This window comes from Pinus tabuliformis, chromosome 2_1, assembly GCF_031772625.1.
Source record: "Pinus tabuliformis cultivar Carrire ecotype Pingquan chromosome 2_1, CPIR1, whole genome shotgun sequence".
Taxonomy (NCBI): Eukaryota; Viridiplantae; Streptophyta; class Pinopsida; order Pinales; family Pinaceae; genus Pinus; species Pinus tabuliformis.
Window position 1 is genome coordinate 376,936,240 of NC_142299.1, and position 26,438 is coordinate 376,962,677.

At 39.1% G+C, this 26,438-nt stretch overlaps 1 protein-coding gene across 1 annotated transcript in view; it reads right to left on the minus strand.

The window, feature by feature from the left end:
* LOC149200428 (L-arabinokinase-like) overlaps positions 1-26,438 on the minus strand; it is a 481,920-nt gene that overhangs the window by 243,501 nt on the left and 211,981 nt on the right. The window contains exons 17-18 of the mRNA XM_089399573.1: positions 5,659-5,742; positions 5,111-5,236 (exon numbers count right to left, since the gene is read on the minus strand). Of these exons, the coding sequence (XP_089255699.1) occupies positions 5,111-5,236; positions 5,659-5,742 (210 nt within the window). The remainder of the gene's footprint in view (positions 1-5,110; positions 5,237-5,658; positions 5,743-26,438) is intronic.

A 26,438-nucleotide genomic window follows, 5' to 3' on the forward strand; every position in this document is an offset into this window, starting at 1 on the left:
TCTCAATTTGTTTAGAGATCTCTATACGTTGTTCTGGAGATCGCACCATCTTCTGGACACAAGATAAGAATCCATCCATGATCTCAGCATCAAAATCAAACTCACATGCATAAGAAAATGTAGGGTTCAGGAAAAGCCCAGCAACATGAATGGGACGATGGAGTGTGTTGTTCCATCGATCATCAATCACTCCCCATAGAAGGAGTTGTTTCTGAAACCCATCATCTCCCTTATCATCATAGTAGGCCCGAATGGCTTCTTTGGCCCTGTCCATCGCTTCATACAAATAGCCCATTGCAAGCTTCTCACCATCAACCAACCGAATAACCTTTACCAAAGGTTCAGTAACGGCGCACGCCTCCTGCACTCCCGCCCAGAAGTCTTCCTGGTATGAAACTAGTCTGCATACGGCCTCTCCTTCTGGTTTGCGGCTCATTGGCAAAGCACGCCACTCCTTTGAAAGAAACATTCTCTTCACATCCCACATAGAAGTTAAGAGGGATTGAAGAGATATGAAACTGGTGGCAAACCGTGTAATGGTGGGGCGCACCAACTCTTTGTTGTTGGTGAATCTTCTCATCAAGCTAAGCACAGAAGTATGATTATATATAAATTTTGTAATGCTTTTTTATGAGTCAACAATATCTTTGACAAATGGAATTTTCCCTATGTCCTCTAACATCAAATCAATACAATGGGCAGCACAAGGTGTCCAAAATAAAGTAGGATGCCTCTCCATGAGCATCCTACCAACAACAACATAATTTGCAGCATTGTCCGTTATGACTTGGACAACATGTTGTTCACCCACCTCCAAAATAAACACATCCAGCAAATCACATAAAGTTCTTGCATCTTTGATTTGTGCAGATGCATCAACAGATTTGATAAACATAGTCCCCTTGGGACAACTAACCAAGAAGTTTATAAGGGTTCTCCCCTTTTGGTCAGTCCACCATCTAACATAACAGTGCATCCTGTTTGTGCCCATGATGCCCTAAAATCCTCCAATCTTTGGGTGCAGTCACGCTTTTCATTTTGAAGAATCCGGCCTCTGAAATCATGATAAGAACGGATTTTGTACCCCGGGCCAACACTGGCAATAGCATCAACAGTAGGTTGGAAAAATGGATTATTCCTTACAAATGCTGAAAGGAATATCACTCCAGAGGAGAAATTTTGCCATCAACTTGTCAGCTTGTTCTTTCTCAGTTCTTTTTAGCATTGAACCGATAGATGGTTGTGAACAGAGTGTGGTTCGAGGAACAAAAAATGATGATGCAGCTACCGGATTGGCTGATGCTGCAGTAGAACCAGTGCCACTTGGCCCACTTCCTTCAGCTGACCTTTTTAATTGCCTTTTGAGTTCTTCTTTGGCCTCTCTAGTCTGCTCTAATTCTTCCAATGCTCTCATGGCTATTTGGATAAGTTCAACATTTGTATTTGTACAAGGCCCCACATCATGTCCAGGGATTTGTGCAAGTTGAAACTTCAACCTGTACACCCCCCCAAACATCTCCTTTCCACACAATTTGCAACTCAAGTTTTGTCTATCATTCAGAGCATGAGGTACAGCATATTCCCAGAAAGGGTCCAATTTCCTTGGCATGTTTGTTTTTGAACTTTGAAGTTGCAAACTTGAAGTCTCGAATGATGTTTTCGTGCAGTTGTGAACCTATGGGAAAATAAGGATTAGAATTACAATTTAGCAGTTACAAAATTACAAGTTACAAATTTACAAATTACAATTTAGTATTTTAAATTTTTTAAGTTTTACATTGATGATTGTACAATGAAAATCCAAGTTACCCGTAACCCAACCTAAAACAACCATTCCAAAGTTCAAAGTTTCAAACACAAATTACCCAACCATTTCAAACCCAAGTTACCCAACCAAATGGCAAAAACAATGAAAAAAACATAAACAATGTTAAAAAAATGAAAACAAAAAAAAAAAATTGGTTCCCATAGTCATACCAAGTTACCCATACCAAATCAATGAAGAAATACAAAAAATTCTTTAAAAGCAATGAAAACAAAAGAAAAATGGTGCCCATACCAAGTTTCCCAACCAAAAAAAATGAAAAACATACAAAACAATGTTTTTAAACAATGAAAACAAAAAAAAATTAATCCTCATACGTTTCTATGGAGAAACCGGTGGTCTCCTCTTGATTTTCTCCTCTAAGCACTTACATTTGGCTAAAAACCCTTTTCAGCTTGGTCTCCAAGAGCTCCTCCTCCCTCCGCACGCGACTGTCCAAATGAGCGCATGAAAAACCCAAAAAAACGTTATAAAACCACGTTGCCGCGACCCCCGATGATTTTTTTGTTTTTATCGCGATTTTTTCAGTAAAAGTCGGCCAAAAAAAATATTGGCGATTTTTTCGTATAAAAATCGCGATTTGATCGGCAGAATGAAAAAATCGTGATTTTTTCATTAAATCACGATTTTCACAACACTATGTAAAACCCTTACTGTTGACAATTAATACTTTTTGCAAGACTAGGCTACCTTCAATGAAATCCTTGCCCAAGTTCTAATGACTTCTATCAAGGATTACAGTGATACACTTCAGGGTTATATATTAATGTAGGGCATACCTCTGCATATACTCCTAACTTCTGTGCTTGAATTAGCACTGGACAACACTAATTAGAGACTTAGAAATAATCAAACGTACCTATATAACCCTTGAACCAAATTATGGAGGCCGAAACTCAATAGGCTTAGACCTTCAGACAAGTAAGAGATGTTTTGAATAAATTCAGACCTATAGGTTTCAAGGTTTCACTTCTGTTCTCAATCATCTCACATTGAAACAGGCCTCAGAGATTTAGATGGTAACCAATCAATGCTTCCATACTTTGCACGGATTAATCTACTTGGAACAGAGTTTGCAACAGAATGTTCTAAGCCTCACGCTTGGACGGAGTAAATTTTGATTTCAGGACCAAACTTTGTAGATCAAAATAGTGTGTATTCCTCCAACGAAACTCTTGAACCGTCTTCAAATATTACGCCTTCAATAAGAATCAACCAACGAGGCCACAGGAGCCACTGTAGTTTATGTTGTCTCCATATAGATTGGACTGTTCTTGGCACAGAACACTACCCTAGCCAAGGGCCTAAACTTCCAGAAATGAGGCCACACATTTGTTCACAACATTAGTCACACTTGTTGATAATTCTTGCACACTGTCTCTGCTAGACGTGAATTAATTATAGTTTGGATCAACAAGACCACAGAGATAATTAGGCCTCTGCCTTAGAGTTAACACACTGATCTGAAATTTGGAGCAAGGTTTATTACTTCAGTGCACTGCAATTTCCACCTGCAAAGACAAGACAAGTGTGACCCTTATGCCCAGAAACCATACCCATGAACCCAACAAAACTTCATTGTTCCTCAAAGATATTCGAGCCTCTCTTTAAATCTGCCTCTTCACCACAGGGCTGAAATGTTTTAGAGCAAGAACACTTGAACAGATACACATTCGATTCATGCCTTAGTGATGGAGTCAAGGTGCCCCTTTATAGATTTGGATGGACGTTATTTTGGGGCAGTCGACTTAAGATTTTGCAGGGAGTCCAAATTTTAATCGATTAGTAGGCAAATTTTACAATGAGATCCTTCACATAACCAACAACCTTCTTATGCAAATGAATTTTGAAACCTTCTTATTAATAGATTTTGAAGTCCTCCACGGCACCTTTTGCCATAATATTACTTGACTGCCACATCATCGCTCTTTGGGGCTTTTGCCCACAAGTTGGGTGCATCATCTTTGAACAAGCATATCTCTCAAACCATGAGGGCTCTGATGGCATGCCACATACCATCGGAATCAGCGTGACGAGGAGGGTCTAACAAAGGTGGTCTTGACTCAAGAAACCAAGATTTGCCATGTCATTTTGGTCAGCAAAGGTGTCGCATCTTCTGGTGCTGCTTGGGTTGACATCAATGACAACCATATTTCAACAAGAACAACATCATTAAGGGGGCCAACCTGGCCAATCAACTCTCTCTGAAATATATTGGCGTCGAATTTTCAATATATCATTTAGAAATGTTAGATATATTCCTTAAGTATAAATTACTAAAATAAAATAATAAGTAATGATATGTGCTTGTATTCAATACGTTAGATTGACAATAGAAGAACGATCTTCCAATGAAAAAGGGTGCCACTCTCCTGTGTAAATCAGGAATTTATACTTGCAGTTTTCTTAAACAGCAGGTTTTGTCCTCCATACAGTCAAAATCTTTATTCTTCCTTCTGCTTCTCATCTTATTCTTCCACTTCTGTTTATAGGAAAAGCAGAATTACATGCTCAAGACTCCATTTTATGATTTCCCAACCTTGTCTAACTGGAGGTTTTGAGGTGTATGACTCTCCTATTTAAGGCTTGAATGACTAAACTCCAAACTCTAGTTTTATTTGCCTCTCCCTTATTTTCAGGATCAATTGATAATTAATCCCTTGTAAAGCAATACTGCATGGTCATATATATCCATGCAAATTTCCCTAGTTCACGAGGCATTTTTAGAATGATTTCCCAATATCCAAGGAAGACTGATTGTACTTATTAATCCCATTTACTTTTTCCGTGGCCATTTGTGGACATTAATAAGATTATCTTATAATATCTATGGATAAAAAAGATTTTGTAGTATGTGAAATTGTTTTCAGTACCGATTCTTTTAGCAATTCAAAGTAATTCAATCAATTGGCAGTTGGCACTAATGAAGACAGCCTATTTCTACGTTGTAACATCTTTGCAGTTTCATTAACAATTACCAAAGTCATGTGGACATTTCAATACAGAATTGTGCATATTTTGTAAGCACAATTCTACTCAAATCAGATGCATGCTATACTGGAATATTTCTTCCACGTGTATTTCAATCATGGTCACCACGTTTAACATCTTTGGCTGCTAAGAAAATCATCTCATGTAAAGTATGCTCTTTACATAATCTGAATTTCATCTGTTAGATTTAATCAAATAAGCTTGCTCATTTCCTATTAAAAAATACTGTTCAAACCCCAACCAAAATGTATAATAGCAGACAAAGAACACATGGAAAGTTCCAGTAGCCCATACAATCTGCATCACAGGTCTAAAGCCTCCCCCTTTTGCATTCTGCCGAGCAAGCGCATGTTTCCAAAGCCTCTGCTTGTTTGGATGACTCCTTTGCACAGCAACATGGCAAGCCTCTCTGATTGGCATCTGTAGCATTAAGTTTTGTTAGTAAAAAATATTTTGCCACCTAGCACATTCAGAAGCATTACCCAGGTTACCAAGTCTATTAACTGTCCAAACTAATAAAAGGATCTGATTTGAATGAAAGCCCTTTCGGGACATCACAATATCACTTTCACTTATCCATTAAAGGTCCAAGAGTCTTAAATGGTTTTTGTAGCGAGATGAGTTTAGACATAACACAGTCTAGCCTATCATATTGCAACACACTGTACACATTGAAAGGAAGCACTCTCCCATCTATGTCAGACATTCAAAGGCCAATAATAGCTTCTTCCACATGCTCTTTGTAAGAAGGAAAAATATTTGTAATAATAAAAGTTCCGAGTTTGTGTGTATTATAATGTTTCTGACCTGAAAAGGTATAGTCATATTGAATTAGAAAGTACCTGTAAAACAAGGCTCCCTGAATAATCAGCAATCCCACCCATGACATCTAGCCGTCCAGGAGCTCTTGCAACAAATATTACATCCTGCAGAACAAATATCATGGTCAACAATAAGGAAGGGAAGAAGTTATTTTAGCATTGTAGCAAAGTCCATGAACTATATTATAGCAACTACAGATTCTAGTTTTGACTGGAATATTCTAATATGACTCAAAATGCTATAGTTGCCAATCTTGTGTATGTTGAAAATTCGTGCCCCAAAACCTGACAAAAACAAAATAAATAAATAAACACAATAAGCCATTTATAAAACTAAAAAGCTGTAAATAGCAATGTTCCACCAACTTTCTGTGATGCAGGAGCACAGGAGCATGGAGATGCACATCGGGGACATGTGGAAGCACCCACAAATTTTGGGGAAATTGAGGGGGTATATCATGGTCCCTAGCATAGATATCCCAATATCTAAAAATATAAAAATAATAACAATGATGATAAACTTCCAACAATATCAAGATTCAACTCATCCAATGCAAATTCATCATTGTGCAATGTAACACTGTAAATACTAAACATAAAACAGTAAAAAAGTACTAAATTCAAACTTGTGAGTGATATAAACATGATTCAAATTCAGATTCTAATCAAATGCATTGAATCATACACCTCGAGTGAAGGAAAATTAGTAAAATATTGATACATTGATTTAAATTCATCACTCTAGAATCTAATTAGCACTAAGAAAAACAGTAGACACTGAAGTCTGAAATGGTAAATTGGAATTATTCAAACACAAAATTAGTAAAGAGTGACAATTCAAAGAATTGGTCTAAGATCATCAGTCCCTAGAGGCAACACTGAAAAGTCAAAACTGAAATTAACAATGGACAATGAACATTAAAAATAAAATGCACCTCAAGGAATGAAAGTGAGATAGGGTATATCGATTTTGATTTTTTTATTTTTTCATTTTTTAATCCTTTGTTCCCGCAAAATCTAGCAAGCCTTGTAGAGGGGTACACCACAAGGCAATCACTAGACTAAGTGACAACAATAACATAGTATCCCAATGTCACCACAGCTATTACCCCCTGATCATTATGGATTTTCACCAATGGGAGGAGTCCTGATATATAAGTCACCTATGAGATATTATAGGCTTAAATGTATAAAGTGACACAATAGGCTTCTAAGGGAAAGGCACAACTTAAGTGCAAGGCTCAAGTAATGAAGAAGAGGCAATTCGCTTCCCTTAGAGAGAATGACCCAAAGGGAAGGTACCAAGAAAAGGTTTCTGACAATGAATTCTAGCGAGACAACAGCTCATGAAAACTTCAAGAATCCCTCAAGTTGAACCTTATCAAAATTGGGGTTTCTTCTAGGGAATAATAGCTAGGGCAAGAGAAATTATGAAGAAACTGGATGAATTAGCCACCAAGACGAATGATTTTGAGGCAACAACTTCTACTCTTGTTGTTGAATCCTTCCAAGACCAAAGATCTCTGTCCTAAACCAACTTGCATTAAGCCACAAATGAAGCCGCTTATTGTTAAGAAGGACGAAAAGAGAAAAGAGGAAGAGCGAAAGTCAACTTGTGGATAAAAGAAAAGTTGACCACCTATTAGAACAGGTCAGTGCCTAGTCCTTGGGTGGATGGAGTATATGGAACTTTAAGATTGGCTAAAACTTGCGAAGGAGTAAAGATTTTTTGTTGCTGTAGCAACAAACCTTTAACTATTACCTTTTTGAGTGACCAAAATTCTCTTGGGAGAGCTATGTAAGATTCACCAAGGGGTTTGTCATTCACATATCATACATGAGTAATGCATGCAATAATGAGACATAGCTTCCATACAATTTATCTTCAATAACAATAGTGCAATAGAAAACCCTAGATCATCAATTTATTCCATACACTAGACATAAAATCAGAAATTTTCAATAATAAAGCTCACTTACAAGACAATATGCATGAACAATCCAATTATTGATCCAAGGCAACTTCTCCAAAGACAAGAATATAGCTCCAATAAGCAACGTTCTCCATAGATCACATCTTCTCCAAGATATAAAAAGGTTGAGATTCTCCCAAGGAGGGCCGAAATAGTCCAAATGATGATGAATGAAATGAAAAGTCCTTTTCTCTATTTATATGAGGAGGAAGAGTCACAATATTAGCCTAAATGCCCCTACTAACAAGTTAAATCAAATTAAGCCTTGGGTAACAAGCCCACCCACTAGCTTTTGATCAAAAGTGCAAAATAAGCCCACATGTGTGAGCTGCTAGTCTCTAGCAATGTTCCATGGGGACGCGTCCCCCAAGGTTGGGTGCACACATCCCTTGCACCCCACGCACTTGGGACGGGGGGACGTTTGGGGGTGCGTTTCCCCACACACCCTTTTTGGGGAGTCTTTGGGAGACACAGGGGGTGCATTTCCCCAGTGTGGGAGACGTGACTCCCCAAAAGGCGTGCTTCTGGGCGTCCCCCCTCAAAAGGGGTGCTTCTGCGCATAACCATTTGAGGGGGGATACGCCCCCCCTTGAATTAGTCTAATATATCAAAAAAAAAAAATCACATATTAAAAAATAATAATAATAAAACAAAACTTAAAATAAAAAATAAAAAATAAAACTAAACTAAATATTAAAAAGTTACCTAGGTTAACTTACCTATTCATTTCCCAAATTGTCTTGCTTGCTACAGCATGGTTTGGTTGGAGTTTGGTTGGTTAATCAAGAGAGTGACTCTGAATCAAATAGCGACATTCCCATTGATGGTACCGATGACATCATGCAACAGATGGATGTAGAGGACCAATCATTGAGATTGAGTCCTTGATGTTGATTTTATTTTCAATGTTCATTATCCATTTTTAGTTTTTAGTTTTAACTTTTGAATTGTGACACTAGATATTGACAACCTCAGACTAATTCTTGACTCCTCAGTCTTAACTATTTTTGAGTTTGGGACTTTAAGTTATATGAATTTTGAATATAGTAATTTACTATTTTAGTGTTCAAACTTCAATATCTAGTATATAGTATCTAGTAATACTAATATACTAGTCTGTTTTGCTTTCAATTTAGATTCTAGAATGATGAATAACGAATTTAATTGTTAAATCAATGTAGATTGTAGAATAATGAATGATGAATGATATGGATCAATGTATTTGAATATTTCATTATTGAACTTTATTATTGAATCTCATGTATGGATGTCCGATGAATGATGAGTATATCCTATGAATGATATATGTATCAAAATGAATGATGAGAAAATAATAATAATAATAAACAAAAACTTAAAATAAAAAATAAAACTAAACTAAACATTAAAAAGTTACCTAGGTTAACTTACCTATTCATTTCCCAAATTTTCTTGCTTGCTACAGCATGGTTTGGTTGGAGTTCGGTTGGTTAATCAAGAGAGTGACCCTGAATCAAATAGCGACATTCCCATTGATGGTCCCGATGACTTCATGCAGCAGATGGATGTAGAGGACCAATCATTGAGATTGAGTCCTTGATGTTGATTTTATTTTCAGTGTTCATTATCCATTTTTACTTTTTAGTTTTAACTTTTGAGTTGTGACACTAGATATTGATGACCTCAGACTAATTCTTGACTCCTCACTCTTAACTATTTTTGAGTTTGAGACTTTGAGTTATATAAATTTTGAATTTAGTAATTTACTATTTTAGTGTTCAAACTTCAGTATCTAGTATATAGTATATAGTAATACTAATATACTAGTCTGTTTTGCTTTCAATTTAGATTCTAGAATGATGAATGATGAATTTAATTGTTAAATCAATGTAGATTGTAGAATGATGAATGATGAATGATATGGATCAATGTATTTGAATATTTCATTATTGAATTTTATTATTGAATCTCATGGTATGGATGAATGATAAGTATATCCTATGAATGATGTATGTATCAAAATGAATGATGAGGATGGATTAATGTATCTCATTATTTAATTCAATTATGAATTTAAATGTTATGTATGGATCAAAATTCAATGTATTACTACTAGTCTATTTATGCTTTCATTCAATGTTACCAGACTCGGAATCGGCAATAAATCGGCGAGGCAAAAGAGCAAAGAGTTTTAATCGGATCGGGAAAAAATCGGGAAAAAATCGGCAAAAAATCGTTGAATTCATTAAATAAAAATATACACATATATTGAATTAAAAAAACCATTTTTCATTAATATTGGGTAAAGGCATCTCCAAAAAATGCATAATATCAATAGATGTCCAAAATATCATGAATAAATAAGTATCTCATATATGTTATGAGTCCAAACATGATCCAAAGCACTGAGTCTTGAGTCCTTAGAAGCATATGCTTCTAAAAGTTTACAAAAAACTGCATACTAATCAGAAAAAAATCAGCAACTAAGAGTCTAAGACTCTTAAGAGTGAGAACTAGAAGCGATTCCTTCCACTCCTTCGCTTGCTTGACTCTCAAAGTTCTCCAAGTCATGAAGGCTTAAAAGAGGAGGCTCATCTAATTGAACCCAGTCTACCGCATTTGTAGCTTGCAAATCTATCTCTTCAAGGTCGATTGGTGAATGATCCATACCTGTCATTATCATGAGACATTGAAATGTGAATTAAAGTTTCACTTTGAAGTTTGAAGTTTGAACTTTAAAGTACCTTGGAAGTGGGTCCCTTGTCCCACAAGCAAGGAGTCTCATACACCAATGACTTGGCCCTCACCGTAAAATTGGATAATAATAATAATAATAATTAGTAGGTGCAAAATGTTAAACTTTTCATGAATTTATACTTAGTAAATATGTATATTTATTAATTGGAATAAGTTATATATTTGGTATTTGGTGAATATTGGTTATTTTACGTATTTAAATTTTTTAAATTAATGAAAATTTTAAATTAAAATTAATAAAATTATTATTAATTTAAAATTATATAGTTACATTATGTTTATAAAAGGAAAAACATATGATAACTATTAAAAAATCTTATATATATATATATATCTTAAAGCTTAAAACTTTTCAACAGATTCTTAAAATTTAAAACAAATTTAATTTAAAAGTTTTATGAATTTATTTTCTTAAAAATTCTCCATTTATGTTTTTTTATAAAAAAATTATATTTTATAAATTTATAATAAATTAATAAATTATTATTATTTAAATTAATAATATATTAAATAAATATTGTTTTTAATTAATATTAAAAAATTATATTATTAATATAGTTATATAGATTGAGTAACAATATCTGTATATTTTGACGATTCGAGCTCCGGCGATTTTCTGTCACGAGGGTTTCGATAACCATGGCTGCCGCTCTCATTCCGTCTGTCGTCGGCGCTGCAAGAGATGGCCAGGCGCTGTCTTCTATCAATGGCTACAGGAACTCCAAACGCGATGCTTCTCTCTCAGACATTGACGCGCTCTCTATCTTCGATTTTCTGGAAAATGCGCTGTCTCCTCCGTCGGCCTGCAAGTGGGAGGAGCTGCCATGGCTGAAGGCCCAGAGTCCTTACAGCCTCGCCGTTGTCACGGCCATCAAGCCGGAGCTCTCTTTGTGGCTCTCGGGGCTCCATTCCCACGGCAAGAATCGGAGCTCCAGGATGAACCCTATGGCGATTAGCCATGAAATGCACAAAAATGGAAGAGATCTCGCAGGGATTGCTTCAAATGTGTTCTGGAGGAAGAAAGACTGCGTCGATTGGTGGTCTAGGGTGAACGAGAAGACCAGAGCTGAAGCATTCCTACGAGTTTTTATCCCAAACAGGGGCCTGTTCTCTGTTTCAGCTCAAACGAAATGCGCTGGAAAGGTCTTCAGGCAGCCTTCGAAAGCCTCTTTTCAGATTCAGATCAAAACCATATCTGGCAAAACCCTGTTGCAATGGGTAAGAGCGACGGATCTAGTGCAAGACCTCAAGCAGGCTCTGGAAATCAAGTTGGGGATTCCCTCTGCAGCATATCGACTTCTCCACGCAGGTAAACAGCTTGAGGATCTCAACCCCCTGTCTTTTTACAGCATCCAGAGAAATTCCTCCATAGAACTCATCCTGCGTCTAAGAGGAGGCGCAGCAGGACAGTCATCCTCAGCTAAGGCTTTTTCTTACAAGGATGCTGTCCATGCTAAGACTCCAAAGAAAACAGATCCACCTGCTCAAGCTCCCAGGCCTTTCCTGGTGGATAAACTGAAGGAAACCCCCTCCATAGAAATAATGCATCCATCGCTGGATGAGCAAACCCAGCATTTTCTGGATAATGGCATTATATGCAGGTTTAATGGGCTATGGCCCCGCACAGCAGACCTCTACCAATGGATCCATTCTGAATGGACCAACAACTGCAAGGTTCTGCTATGCTCAAAAGGATTTTTTATTGTAGTGTTTGCCTTTGAGACGGATTATCAAAAAGCCTTAACTGGTGGCCCATGGTTCTGGGGTGCTGCTGGCTTATTCCTCACTCCTTGGTTCCCAGAGTTCGATCCATCCACAGCAGTCATCACCAAACTTCCCATCTGGGTCAGACTTCCAAACCTCCCAGCAAATCTTTGGCATTTTGCGGTTCTTCAAGGGATTGGCAACACTCTAGGCAGCCTTTTAGACACTGACGTATATAGAGGGGAAAAGGGATTATACACTTATGCCAGGATCTGTGTAGAAATAGACATCAGCAAAGGTCTCCCGGACCAGATCAATCTCAAAATAGGAGATTTCCACTGGACTCAGACTTTGGACTACGAGAACACAGCCTTCCGATGTCGCTACTGCCATCTTACAGGCCACCTTCAGAGTTCTTGTCCCACGATGCCAGCCCAAAAGAAGAAAGCCAGCACTAAGCAGAAATCCAAAAGCTGGAAGCCTCATGATCCTCCTCCCATGGATGACTTTGATTTCAGCTCTGACGAAGAGGAAGAGAACAAGGAAGGTGAGGCAGCTGCGTCGGAACCAGATCCGTCCTTGGCAGGGCCAACGGTTGCGTCTGTCACACCAGCCTCTCAGAAAAGGAACCATGACACCTCATCCTCGGACTCGGACAAGGAGACCTCTCCATCGGCGCATCTCAGCTTGCAAATCACGCCAGCACAGCAAAACCCCCCTGAGTGGGTCAAAGTTGGCAAAAAGAAAGGGAAAAAAAGCAGAATAGTGGATTCCGCACATGATGGGTAGATTCCTCTGTTCTGTTCCTGCTCCTCTGTTCCTTCTGTTTCTTCTTGTTCAGCATTGTTCTCTACTCTTTTTCTCTTAGGAGCCGAGGTGGACAACCAATCCTTTCCGGCTGCCTTAGTTCTTGTTTCTCCTGGTTGTAATCCCGCATTGTACCATAAGTTTTCTTAATAGATTTAGTTTTTTTACCGAGAAAAAAAAATATAGTTATATAGATTAAATGGTTGATAAAATTTTATAACCATGAAAATATTTATGTGCCATTTAATTTATATAATACTTTTAATTTATAATTCATATAATACTCATAAGTTTTAAAACTAAAAAACCATAACAATTATAAACGATTATTAAATATTTTTAATTATTATATTTGGACTATCTATACAAGTTTATTTTTTAATTGCATTGTTTCGGTCCGTTACACTTGTTGCCTCATCGTTTTCAATAAAAGGAATTGCCTATACGAAGGTTACTTATTGTTAATTATTTCACTGGTTCATTGTTACATTTATGTAACTATTTTGAACATTGCATTAACCAAAAAAGTTATTTTTAATGCTCACGCGTGACGCAGGCTCTGCGGCTTCGAAGTTCGAATGCTGCAGCCTGCTCTGTGGTGCCCGTGCTGCGGTGGATGCTGCTCTGTGGTGCCCGTGCTGCGGTCGAATGCTGTGCTTATTGTGCTCACTCTGCGGCTCTGCCTCTGGAGTCTGCGCTATCCAACCAATGTATCACCGTTACACTCTGCCAACGCGCTATCAACCAATGTATCACGGTCACCGTTAAACAATCGACGCATGTTATAAACGCAAAACCGGAACCGAACGGCGAAAACCCTATTTGAAATTGGCGGGACTCGCTAACAAATCGCAGAGTCGCGTAAATCGGAGGAATCGCGAGTCAAACTCGCGTTGACCACGAGTGAAACTCGGTCAACGCGAGTTGACACGCCGAGTTTCAAATCGGGACTTTCTGCCGCCGAGCCGATTCAAAGTCGCGATTAATCGCCGGAATCGGCGATTCCTGTTTCATTGCTTTCATTATTGAATATGAATTTGAATTTTATATATATATATATATATATATACACACACACACACACACACCAATGTCGCCCCGTACCCCCAAAATTTCACTAAAATTTGAGGGTACTCCCACAAGTTCCCCCTATGCATCTCCCCACACCCGCGTCTCCCCGCGCCAGAGTCTTGGTGGAACATTGGTCTCTAGGGCTGACGTCATCCATAAAATGTGCTCCAAATGCCATGCATTAGTGCTACAAGGTGCTAAGTGGGATGTAGTAGCATGTAAATATCATGATTTGAAGGTTGGCCCTCAAATCCACCTCAATGGCTATTTGTGGTCCCAAAATCTAGCTAGGGCACCACAAAGTGGTCTCCATGGGTCTCCAATTGCTCATAATGTCCATCTTTGCTCCAACGTTGAGGGATTTCCAGGTGCTACTATCCCTCCCAAGTCTCTGAAGGGGAGACCATCCTCATCTAGGCCCTGAATCAGCTACCATCCCTCATAAGGTGCTAAGGTCGTCCTGGAGCCATGCTGGGTCTAGGTGTGTCATCCTGAAGAATCATGACATCTAGTGCAAAGTGGAAAAATGTCCTAGGTGTACGAGGTGCCCAAGGTCTTGTTAGGTGTACGAGATGCCCAAGGTCTTGTTAGGTGTTATGATGTTGCTAGGAGGCCCAAGGCTCTCAACACTTCATATATTAGTGCCAATATACTTCTCTAATGGTTTGCGTACCTGTGGAAAGGTGCCCCAAACATGGGTTGTTGAACCACCTAACAATCACAGCATAAATTCTAGTGAAAGTTGTTAGTTTTTTTATAGTATCGGATAGGTGTTCTAGTCTCTATGGTGTCTAAGAGGCTAAGGAACACAAGATATCCAAAACATACAAAAGGTTTTGCATGAAACACTTCAATTAAATTAATTAGCCAACAATTAAATATGACCTAAGTCAAACCTAGGAAAACTAGCTAATTAAATTAGATTAATTGAGAAAATATAAATTTGTTCTAGACTTCTGAAAAAAGAACCAAAAAAAAGGGTAATTTGATGGAGTCAAGATGATCTTAGCCATCGGTTGAGATGTGATCATGGTCGTTGAGAGTCCAACAAAAGATTATAAGAGCAAATCAATTAGCGTTTTGAAGACACAATTGAGACACAAGATTTTAGAGGGAGATAGGTAAAAATGGTCAGTTGCAGAGAGCAAGGCACAGTTCCAGCTAGAGAGAGTCAACAATGCCTTTCTCAACAATGAGAATTTCTCAAGAGGTTTCTAGCAGTCCAGCAACAGGAAGGGAGGTCAAAATTTCTAGCAAAAGAGGTTGAAGCAGCTAGTGCAAGTTAGCTAATCAGCCAGCGCATGTTTCAAACGCTACAAATCGTGTGCCACTACCAGAAGGTGATCTGGACGAAGAGCAAATAGCTTCAGTGAGCAGCAAGAGGCAGAGTGACTTCTAGAAAGGGTTTCTGGAGGAAAGATTAAATTTCCTAGAGCAGTGTTGTGCAGTCGAGTTAGCCGATGCAAGTTGCAGGCAGGATTGCAAGTGACTGGGAGGAGGCTGAGTTGATTCTGAGCAGGGATATTTGTGATTCCAGTTATTTTTCCAGTGGAGATAAAATTGTTGGAAGCTTTTCCAGTAAATAGGCAAGCAAATGTATTCTCTATTTTGCTAAAGAATAATAAACCCTCATCTGCTACTCAGTTTTCCCTTTAGGGTTTTTCCAGGGACGATTAGTCCAAAAATAACTATGTCAAAATTATTGTGTGTGTGCATTATTGTAATGACCCGCCTACAATTTACAAACAGAATGTGAATATTAGTATACATACAACACATGCATATGATAGCTACATATGCATGTATCGCATGCACTGCATTAGTATATGTGCTAACAGTTTATGAAAAGTCCAATGAATGAATTATTGACATACTGAGTAAATAACCGGGCTCGCCAGAATATAATAAGAGTATTAAGGTGGGTAACTTGATATATATATATATATATATATATATATATATATATATATATATATATATATAATACCATAATTAACATATTATTCAGAATAAAAGTAAATTTCGAGTATTTTACAAAATAAAAGGGTAAGTATAGTATTATTAGTTATGTTAACTAAATATTGTATAAATTATTGATATTATTAAATTAATGAAATTTTATACTAAATAAAATTCAAAGAAATTAAAAGAAATAAATATTAATAAAAAAGTAATAAAACATAACATGACTCAATGCAAACTTTACCAAACCCATAGAACATATGTAAAGCAATATAAGGCACATAACATATATGGTCCATAAATATTATAAGAGTTTAAAAGAGAACGTTGTCAACCATAAACGGAGGTGGCAGATGCTTGTTTAGTCGTAAACCAAAGCTTATCACTTAACCCTTCACTGGAGGAATTGGGGAGCAAAAAAATCACTGCCTTGAAATAGATGAGGGTCTTATATAAGAAAAGGGAGCCTTTGAAGGGGAGGTGCAGTACAGGAAGGAAGAATTTACAGTGAAGAACGACAGTTAGAGCAGCCTTAATTGTCCTTGAAGCTTTTGGGCATGGGGGACAAATTACTTCAAATTGGAAGTATTTTGGAGCTAGTTACCGAGATTTTGCCCAGTTTGGTAGGGAGTGAATTTGGAGCAGCAACAACCTGGATTGATCTTAGCAGCAAAAACAATTTCCAGGTATTCTTCTGCAAAAACTTAAAAAAAAATAACCCAATTATTGTCTACTTAAGAATTCCTCAGTTACGATATTACAATTATTTCTCAGTTCCAATATTTTATTTTTCGCAATGTTTTTATCTATGAAGATTGCAGTGATGAGTTATCTGTTATTTGTCGTAAGTTAATTTGCAGAAGACAAATAAACAACATAAGTTAGGAGAATAATTTCTAGTTCCTACAATAGTGGAAATTTCGCATGGTATCAGAGCAAATTTAGCGCAAAGGATTTGTTGCAAAAGGGTTTTTCCCAAGTAAATCAAGGCAGGACCTGGAAGAGAAAGCATGAGGGTTTCATAACACAGTTTATTAATTTCTCCAGTGTATTTGAGTTTGCAGATTTTCCAAAGATGGTCACAATAGGATTGCGAGATCAAGACAGATTAAATGGAGCCTCCAACTTTGGTATCTAGAAGGACAGGATGTTGTTTCTATTGGGTAAGCACGATCTAAAGGAGTTTGCTTCAACGCTTATTGTTGTGGCAACAGATCCCATCCAGTTTCATGAGTACAGGAGGGATAACGCCACAACCAAGAGGATGATTCTTAACCGAATCAAGGATCACATCATTCCACATATCATAGAAAACGGAACAACGAAGGAGATGTGGGATGCCATTGTTAAACTGTACCAAGATCCTTCTGAGAACAGGGAAATGATCCTCAAGGAAAGGTTGAGAATCACCAAGATGAACAACGACAAAGATGTAACCACCTATCTCACAAAGATTCAATCTATCAGAGATGAACTCGTTGCAGTAGGAGAACAACTAGTTGATGACGAGCTATTTCATATAGCACTCAATGGGTTTACTAAGGAATGGCGTACATTCTATTGAGAAATCTAGGGCATTCAAAGTTAACAATTTCTCTCCTTGATAATTCTTTGTGATATACTACTTCTTAGCTTATGATCTTTTCTTTGTTAGCTTATTAATGTGTTCTCTTCATCAAGACAATTACCAATATGCACAATAAGACAAGTGACACTGTATATAGGCTTCTCAACCAGGGCCAAAACCCCTCACCTCTTGCGAGGAAAACCTAATCAAAATTCTTCATCTAGATCTTCAATTGATAAGTACCAAGACCATGACACAGACCCTTGACTCTAGTATCCTCACAAGAACCTTATCACTAACCTTGATGCTCTGCCTCTTCTCGTCTTGACTCCCTGCTTGATCTCGAACTGCTCCTCGACTCTTTCTAGAGAAACTCAGTCTCTATCTTTTACTTGCTTCTTCTTGACTTCTCCTAGAGAATCTCGGTCCCTAGGCTTTTCACTGGTCTCTAGAAAAATCGGTCTCTAGATCTCGGTCACTAAGAAGAATTATGTTGCCCCAGAAGAAACCTCCTTTCGCTATCCCCAGAAGAATTTCTCCCTCGTAAATCCCAGAAGAATTCTCCTTCGCTTGCCTAAAAGAATCCTATCTTCGCACTGCCCTAGAGGAATGTCAGTTTTTGGTAGCATCGGAAGTGCTCTAGCCTTGAAAATTGGTGGAGAGGCTAAGGCACATGAGTTCTAAAGAACCCAGAAACCATTTGGTGAAATTCCACCCAGATTGTATTTTATTAAAATAATTAATATTTTTAATGGGCTTCCTAAGTCTAAACTTAGGGAACTTAAAATATTAATGGGTATTAATCAAAATATGGGTGAGAATGATCTAGAAAGTGGATCAAATCATGTTTTAGTCTTAGTTGTTGATTAGAGACTTAATCTCGATCATTGAAGACTCAACAGGAAAAGTAAAAAATGGAGGCTTGGGGTTCATTCGGAAATACACAAAGAGAGATTGACGAAATCGATTTTCTAAGGTGAGAAGTTCTCAGGAAGAAAATCGATTGGGGAGATCTTACAGCTGAGGGGCAATGAGAATCTAGGAGAAGGAATTTCTAGAGAATACTTACAGAGAGGCGAAGAGAGATTGCAGAGAGGCAGTGCAGTAGCCAGGAGAGCTGACGCAAAAAAGTTGTCTGTCACGCAGATTTCAGAAATGTCGGAACAGTCGAAATGGTCGGGAAATAGCAGAACTACAGGGAACTGACGGAACAGCCGAGAGAGCTAACACAGAGGCAGCGCAGTAGCCGGGAGAGCTGGTGCAAAAAAGTTGTCTGTCACACAAATTCCAGAACTACCGAAACAACCGAAACTGTAGAGAACTATCAAAACTGCTGAAACAGTCAGGAGAGCTGACACAAAGGGCAGAGAAGGTGACACAGGGCTGACACGGAGCCAGCGAAGAAATAGTCGGAGTTATCAAGTCTAATGTCGAATCAGCCGGAATTATGTTGGGTGAAGTGAGGTAAAACTCACTTAGATTTTTTGCCAATATTTTATCTGTAAGGATTGCTAGATGAGCATTCTAGACTTGTATTCAAATATTTCTCCTACATAATAATAGACCCTCAAAACTGCTGCACCGGTTTTCCCGCATTGGGTTTTTCCGACGACTATTGTGTCCAAAAATAAGTGTGTCCTATGTATCTTGTTCTTTTCTTTGTTTTTTGTTTCATGAGATCAAATATTTAATTAGTGTAGGCTACAGAAGTAATTTGCTTCAGTATTCAGAAGAATAACTTGGTTAATGTATATGAAAAATCAAGTATGTGAAGCATATTCAGATTTGCTACAATAGTGGTTCCTTCGAGTCTAGGAATTTTCACATGGAATCGAAGCATTGATTTTGAAATAGGAAGAGCAGATCCAGTGCTAAGCAAAGAGGCTGAAAACTGCACTTGGCAGCAATTCAAATCCCCTTGAAGGGATTGCGCAATCCTTGTTGAGAAGCAGATTCGAGAAAATCTCTCTCTGAGTGAGATGACAGAGAGGTACGATTTCCAGTTCATGAGTTTGCAGAGGCAGAGGGAGTGACACAGATCCTTGGCACAGTGCTTCAAGGGCGCAGTTTCTGTCGGGGCAAAAATCCACTGGAAAAGAACAAAGACATGTAGAAGGGGAATCTTCTCCCCAGAGAACTTTCCGCTAGAAAGTTCAAATTTCTCACTTGCTGAGCAACTGAGTAGTGCTAAGCAGTGACTAGAGGAGTCAGTTCAACAGTTGGGTGAGATGGCATCGCAATGGCTCGCAATGGCTCGGAGATTAGGCCAGATTGGACAGAGCCTCCAACTATGTCAAATGGAAGACCATAATCTTAGCTGTTCTGGAGGAATATGATCTCGAGGCCTACGTCAAAAGTGTTGTAATTGTTTGTGTTGACAACGATCAAAAGAAGAAATACAAGGCCAAGCAAGGGAAGGCAAAGAGGCTCATTCTCGATGGAGTTTGAGATCATGTGGTCTCACACTTGCAAGGCAAGGATACAGCCCGAGCAATGTGGGAAGCCTTATCTTCTCTGTATGAAGGCTCTTCCGAACAACGGAAGATGTATTTGGAGCAGAAGTTGCAACGGACCTTGATGCAAAAGGGAGAAGGGGTGAACATCTATCTTCAATGTCTTCAGGACACTAGAGACCAACTTGCTACAATGGGGTCTGCTCCTCAACCAATTGCAATGGTGAGGATAGCCCTGAATGGAGTCTCGGATGAAGGGCAAGTTTTCATCCAAAGCATAGTCAACAGAGAAAAACTACCTTTATGGGAGGAGATGTGGGCAGCTCTTCAAGAGGGGACTTAAGGAGGGACCTAGTGAAGGTTAACCTCAATGGCAGCAGTGGAAGTGGCACAAAGACTAAGGAGGAGGAGGAAAATGCAGCTTTAGCATCGAAGGGACAACAAAAGCCGAAGTGGAAGAAGGACATTTCGAAGGTGAAATGTTTCAGATGTGGTGAGATGGGTCACTTTGCATCTCATTGTCTTTTGAAGCAAAAGGACAAGGATGAGAAACATGATCCTAAGGCTGCTTTAGCAAAGGTTGGCGAGGATGAGTTTGCCACGAGTGCCCACGCATCTCCAAGAGGAAGATGGGGCGATATTGAGTTGTAGTCAGGAGGACTACATGTAGCAAGATCCTTGAGGAGTCCACCTTTTGGATCAATTCCTTGCTACGGGAGCCCAAGATTCAACAGTAGCGAGATGGAATTAGTGTCAGATAATGTAGCGGAGTGTTTGGAGGACAAATGCAGCACTTGGGAACCAGAGACTGATCCGTGCAAAGCAAGGTTGGAAGTAGTGCAGTTGGCATAGTGCAGGATTCAGCAGTAGCGCGGAAGATTCAGAGGGTCAGAATCAACAGTAGTCAGATTCCAACATTCATTGTATTATGCTTAACACAGTTAAGTTCAGTTAATTTTGGACATTTTTCAGTTCCTTCTCTCAGAAACTGAGTTGCAGTCCGAATGCAGTGTTCGTAGTGGCAGTGCTAGCAACATAGCAGATGCAACGTTTGAGAGGGAGTTCCAGTACAGATGCAGCAGTGGCAGTGGCAGTGTCATGGACAGCGGTTCAGTAACAATAGCGGCATAGTGTTGGTGGTAGCAGCAATGCAGAAAGGACGTGCTTCAGAAACAGAGTAGCATGCAGGTGGACATTGTTGCTAGAGCACTTTCCTCGCTAAGAGGGAGTGTTAGTTTTTGGTAGCATCGGAAGTGCTCTAGCCTTGAAAATTGGTGGAGAAGCTAAGGCACATCAGTTCTAAAGAACCCAGAAATTGTTTGGTGAAATTCCACTCGGATTGTATTTTATTAAAATTATTTATATTTTTAATGGGGTTCCTAAGTCTAAACTTAGGGAAATAAATATATTAATGGGTATTAATCAAAATATGGGTGAGAATGATCTAGGAGGCAAATCAAGTCATCTTTTAATCTTAGCCATTGATTAGAGACTTAACCTCGGTCGTTGAAGACTCAACAAGAAAAGTATAAAATGGAGGCTAGGGGTTCATTTGAAAATACACAGGGAGATTGAGGAAATCGATTTTCTAAAGTGAGAAGTTCTCAGGGGGAAAATCGATTGGGGAGAACTTGCAGCTAAGGGGCAGTGAAAATCTAGGAGAAGGACTTTCCGGAGACTTCTGACAGAGAGTCGGAGAGAGCTTGTAGAGACGCAGCGTAGTAGTCGGGAGAGTTGACACAGAAAAGTTGCCTGTCATGCAGATTTCCAGAACTGCCGAAACAGCCGAAATTGTCAGGAACTACCGGAATAGCCGGGAGAGCTGACGCAGAGGCAACATAGTAGCCCGGAGAGTTGACACAGAAAAGATGCCTGTCACGCAGATTCTAGAACTTCCGGAACAGCCAAAACTCTCGGGAAGTGCCAAAACAACCAAGAGAGCTGACGCAGAGGGCAGAGAAGGTGACACAGAGCCGGCACAAAAATAGTCAGGGTTAACCAATCTTGTGTTGGATTAGCCGGAATTCTGCCATGTGAAGTGGGGTAAAACTCACTCATATTTTACGCCAGTATTTTCTCTGTAAAGGATTGCTAGATGAGCATCCTAGATTTGTATTCAGATATTTCTCTTGCATAATAATAAACCCTATGATCCATTGCACCAATTTTCCCGCATTGGGTTTTTCCGAGGACTATTGTGTCCAAAAATAATTGTCTTATCTATCTTGTTCTTTGCTCTGTTTTCTGTTTCATGAGATCAAATATTTAATTAGTGTAGGCTGCAGAAGTAATTTGCTTCAATATTTAGAAGAACAACTTGGTTAATGTATATTAAAAATCAAGTAGGTGAAGTAGATTTAGATTTGCTGCAGTAGTGATTCCTTCTAGTCTAGGAATTTTCACAAGGAATGCCTCCTTCGTTGATCCAGAAGAACTCCTTCGTTGCCCTAGAAGAATCCTTTTCACTTCCCTTACTTCACACTTCTCTTTTGCACCCTTTCTTCGCACTTCTCTTAGACCGAAGGCTTGTCGAGTTGATTAGTTCGAATGGAGGCCGAGTACATCTATTTATACCCCTCTCCTCATGATCTTAAGGCCGACTTGACAGCTGGAGTTAGGCCGACTTCATCTAGCAGCTTCTTCCATCGTTTGTAGGCCAACTTGAAGAGGATAGATGACAAGTTCTTGGAGGATACTTTACATAGACAATATTGACTCTTTTACAAAGTGTAACATGACTTCATTACATGACAATGACTCTTAACATTTTATGACTAGATGACAAATAAATCCTAAAGACTCTCAATGGGAGTCTTTACTCAAAAACAAAATCCCTTGCTCATGAAACCCATGAAGCAAGTCAATAAAAATAATTTTATTTTTCTTATTTACATCTCATTACATAAAATCATATTTACATGTCATTATGAAGACCGAACCTAGTTACACTTTTCAACACATTCATCCAATTAATTTTTCAACGTGTCAAGCTTCCAAATTGCAATCACCTATAGAGTGATTTCACTTAAAAGGAGTTGAGGCTGAACTTAATCGAGGGCACTACTAACAGTAGTGGCAAGGGACTGAAGGTGAAGGAGGAACAAGAGAATGTCGCTCTAGGGGAAACGGTAAAGCGAAGAAGGGCCCAAGCAAGGGACAAAACCTGAAAGGAAAAAAGAAGAAGAAGGACCTATCAAAGGTCAAGTGTTTTGGATGTGGTGAACTTCATCACTATGTCAACTATTGTCCTCAATGGAAAAAGGACAAAAAGGGGAAGCAGACAACTTCTTTAGTAGAGATCGAGGATTTGTCTTCCAGTCTAGAGGATAAATTTGCACTTACAATGAAAGTATCCTCAGGAGGAGCAGTATGACAGTCCAGTATGCCAGGTCGAGCAGGTTTCGAAGAAGGAGTAGGAGATCTAGATCATAGCCAAGGAGGGCTTGATTAGGTAGATCATATCCAATTGTTGTGTATGTGATTCCTCGGTGCACCATTACCTTTGCTACTGGAGCCCAAGTATTAAAGTAGCAGTGAGATCGAGACTCACTACTGCAATGATAGCAGCAACACGCAGGCAGCGCAGGGGCATCATCAATGTGAGATCAGAGTAGTGCAGTGGAAGCGCAATTGGTTCAACTACAGCATGTATTAGGAGAATCAAAGTAGCGCAGTGATATCATGGTGGACAGTGATTGCCAGAGAATTTTCTTCAAGAAAATTTCCAGGTTCTCAATGGGAGAGAAAGGTCGATTTTATCTGCAGAAGAAGAGCACGAGTTACAGTCTCTCCAATAGTGCGAATTGACTAAGGCAAAGGGAGTTACTGTGGCAATAAGGTACTTTTCTAGTCAGATCGATTTGCAAAGATGAAGCAATTCCCAGTTTGATGGTTCAACTTCCAATGGAGGCTAAGATATTTTCCTAGTAGTGCGAATTTGTCGAAGACGATGCAGTAAATTGTCGGAACACAATTGCAGAGTTAGTTCAGGGTCTCAAATCGTGGTCAAATTGATTGGGAGGGGTTGAATAACTTCCACGAGGTCACATCAGCTAGCAGAAATGAAGGAATAAATTTACCAAAGGCTTGCTAATTTATGGAAACCAATTGTATCACAGATGTTAGACACCATGAGTGTGGATCAATTCAACTACAACATGTTCCCACAGATCACCAGTTTGCAGATATACTCACAAAGGCCTTGGGTAAGGCAAAACTTGTCTACTTCAGGGATAACATGGGAGTAGTGGCAAACACATCCCTCACTAAGAGGAAGTGTTAATTTTTGGTAGCATCAGACAGGTGTTCTAGTCTCTACGGTGTCTAAGAGGCTAAGGAACACAATATCTCTAAAACCCAACAAAAGGTTTCACCAGAAATGCCTTATAAACTTATCAATTAGATTAATTAGCCAATAAGTAAATATTCCCTAAGTCTAACTTACAAAAATTGGCTAATTAAATCAAATTAATTAAGAAAAAATAAATTTTCTCTAAAAACTTTCGAAAAGGTAATTTGACGGAGTCAAGATGATCTTAGCCATCGATTGAGAAGTGATCGAGGTCATTGAGAGTCCAACAAAAGATTATAAGAGAAAATCGACTGGGGTTTTGGAGACGCAAGATTTCAGAGGGAGGCAGTGTGAATTGGCCAATTGCAAAGAGCAAGGCTTAGTTCCAGCTCGAGAGAGTCAGCGGTTGGGTACTTAGCTGTGCGAATTTCCGGAGAAATTCCTTAGGAGGTTTCCAGCATTCCAGTGACAAGAAGGGAAGTTGAAATTTCCAGCAGAAGAGGCAGAATCAGGAAGTGCAAGCTGCCAATGTGAATTAGCCAATCATCCAGTGTGTGTTTCAGAGGCTACATATTGTGTGACAGTGCCGAAAGGTGATCCAGACGAAAAGTGATTAGCTTCAGTGAACAGCGAGAGGCAAAGTGACTGTCGGAAAGGGTTTCCCGAGGCAAGATCGAATTTCCCATAGCAATGTTACGCAATCTAGTTAGCCAATGCGAGTTGCAAGCAAGAGTGTGTGTCACTCAGAGGAGACTTTAGCTTTTGAGATCAAATGCATCATACATGACACAGATGCCACTAGAGTGAAAATAGACCTCTCTAATCAACTACTAAGATTAAAACATGACTTGATCCACCTTCTAGATCATTCTTACCCATATTTTGATTAATACCCATTAATACTTTAATTTTCCTAAGTTCAGACTTAGGAACTCCATTAAAAATACTAATTATTTTAATAAAATACAATTCGGGTGGAATTTCACCAAATGGTTTTTGGGTTCTTTAGAACTCATGTGTTTTAGCCTCTCCACCAATTTTCAAAGCTAGAGCACTTTCAATGCTACCAAAATCTAGCACTCCCTCTTAGCGAGTAAAGTACTCTAACAACATTATCCACTTGCATGTTGCTCTATTTCTGAAGCACCCCTTTTCTGCACTATTGTTGCCACCAGCACTGTGTTCCTGCTGCAACTGTACTGCTACCCATGACATTGCCACTGCCATTGCTACATTTGTACTACAACTCCCTCTCAAATGTTGCATCTACTATGCTGCTAACACTGCCACTGCTAACACTGGATCCATACTGCAACTCGATTGCTGAGAGAAGCAACTGAAAAACATCCAAATTAGCTGAACTTAACTATGTTCAAACAATGAATGTTAAGAGTCTGATTGTTGCTGACCCTCTAAATCTTCTATGTTGCTGCTGACTTCTACACTATGCCATCTGCACTACTGCCAACCTTGCTTTGCGTTGATCAATCTCAGGTCCAAAGCCAATGCATCTCTCCTCCAAACACTCCACTGCGTCATCTTGCTACTGCTGAAACTTGGGCTCCTGTAGCAAGGAATTGATCCAAGAGGTGGACTCCTCAAGAATCCTATCCACATGTAGTCCTCTTGACTACAGCTCAATATTGCCCCATCTCCATCCTCGAGATGCGTGGGCACTCATGGCAAACTCATCCTCGCCAATCTTTGCTGAAGAAGCCTTAGGATCATGTTTCTCATCCTTATCCTTTTCCTTCAAAGGACATTGGGATGCATAGTGGCCCATCTCGCCGCAACTGAAACATTTCAGCTTCAAAATTTCCTTTCGCTTCGACTTCTGCTGTCCCTTCGATGCTAGAGTTGTGTTTTCCTCCTCCTTCATCTTTATGCCACTCCCACTGTTGCCATTGAGGTTGACCTTCATTACGTCCCTCCTTAACTCCTCTTGTTGAAGAGTCGCCCACATCTCCTCCCATGAGCACTGCGCTAAGGCTCTGCATCACTCCCTCTGCCTCTGCAAACTCACGAACTGGAAATCGTACCTCTCTGTCATCTCACTCAGAGAGAGATTTCCTCGGATCTGCTTCCCAGCAAGGACTGTGCAATCCCTTCAAGGGGATTCGAATTGCTGCCAAGTGCAGCTTTTAACCTCACTGCTCAGCACTGGATCTACTCTTCCTGTTTCAAAATCAATGCTTTGATACCATGTGAAAATTCCTACACTGAAGGAACCCCTACTG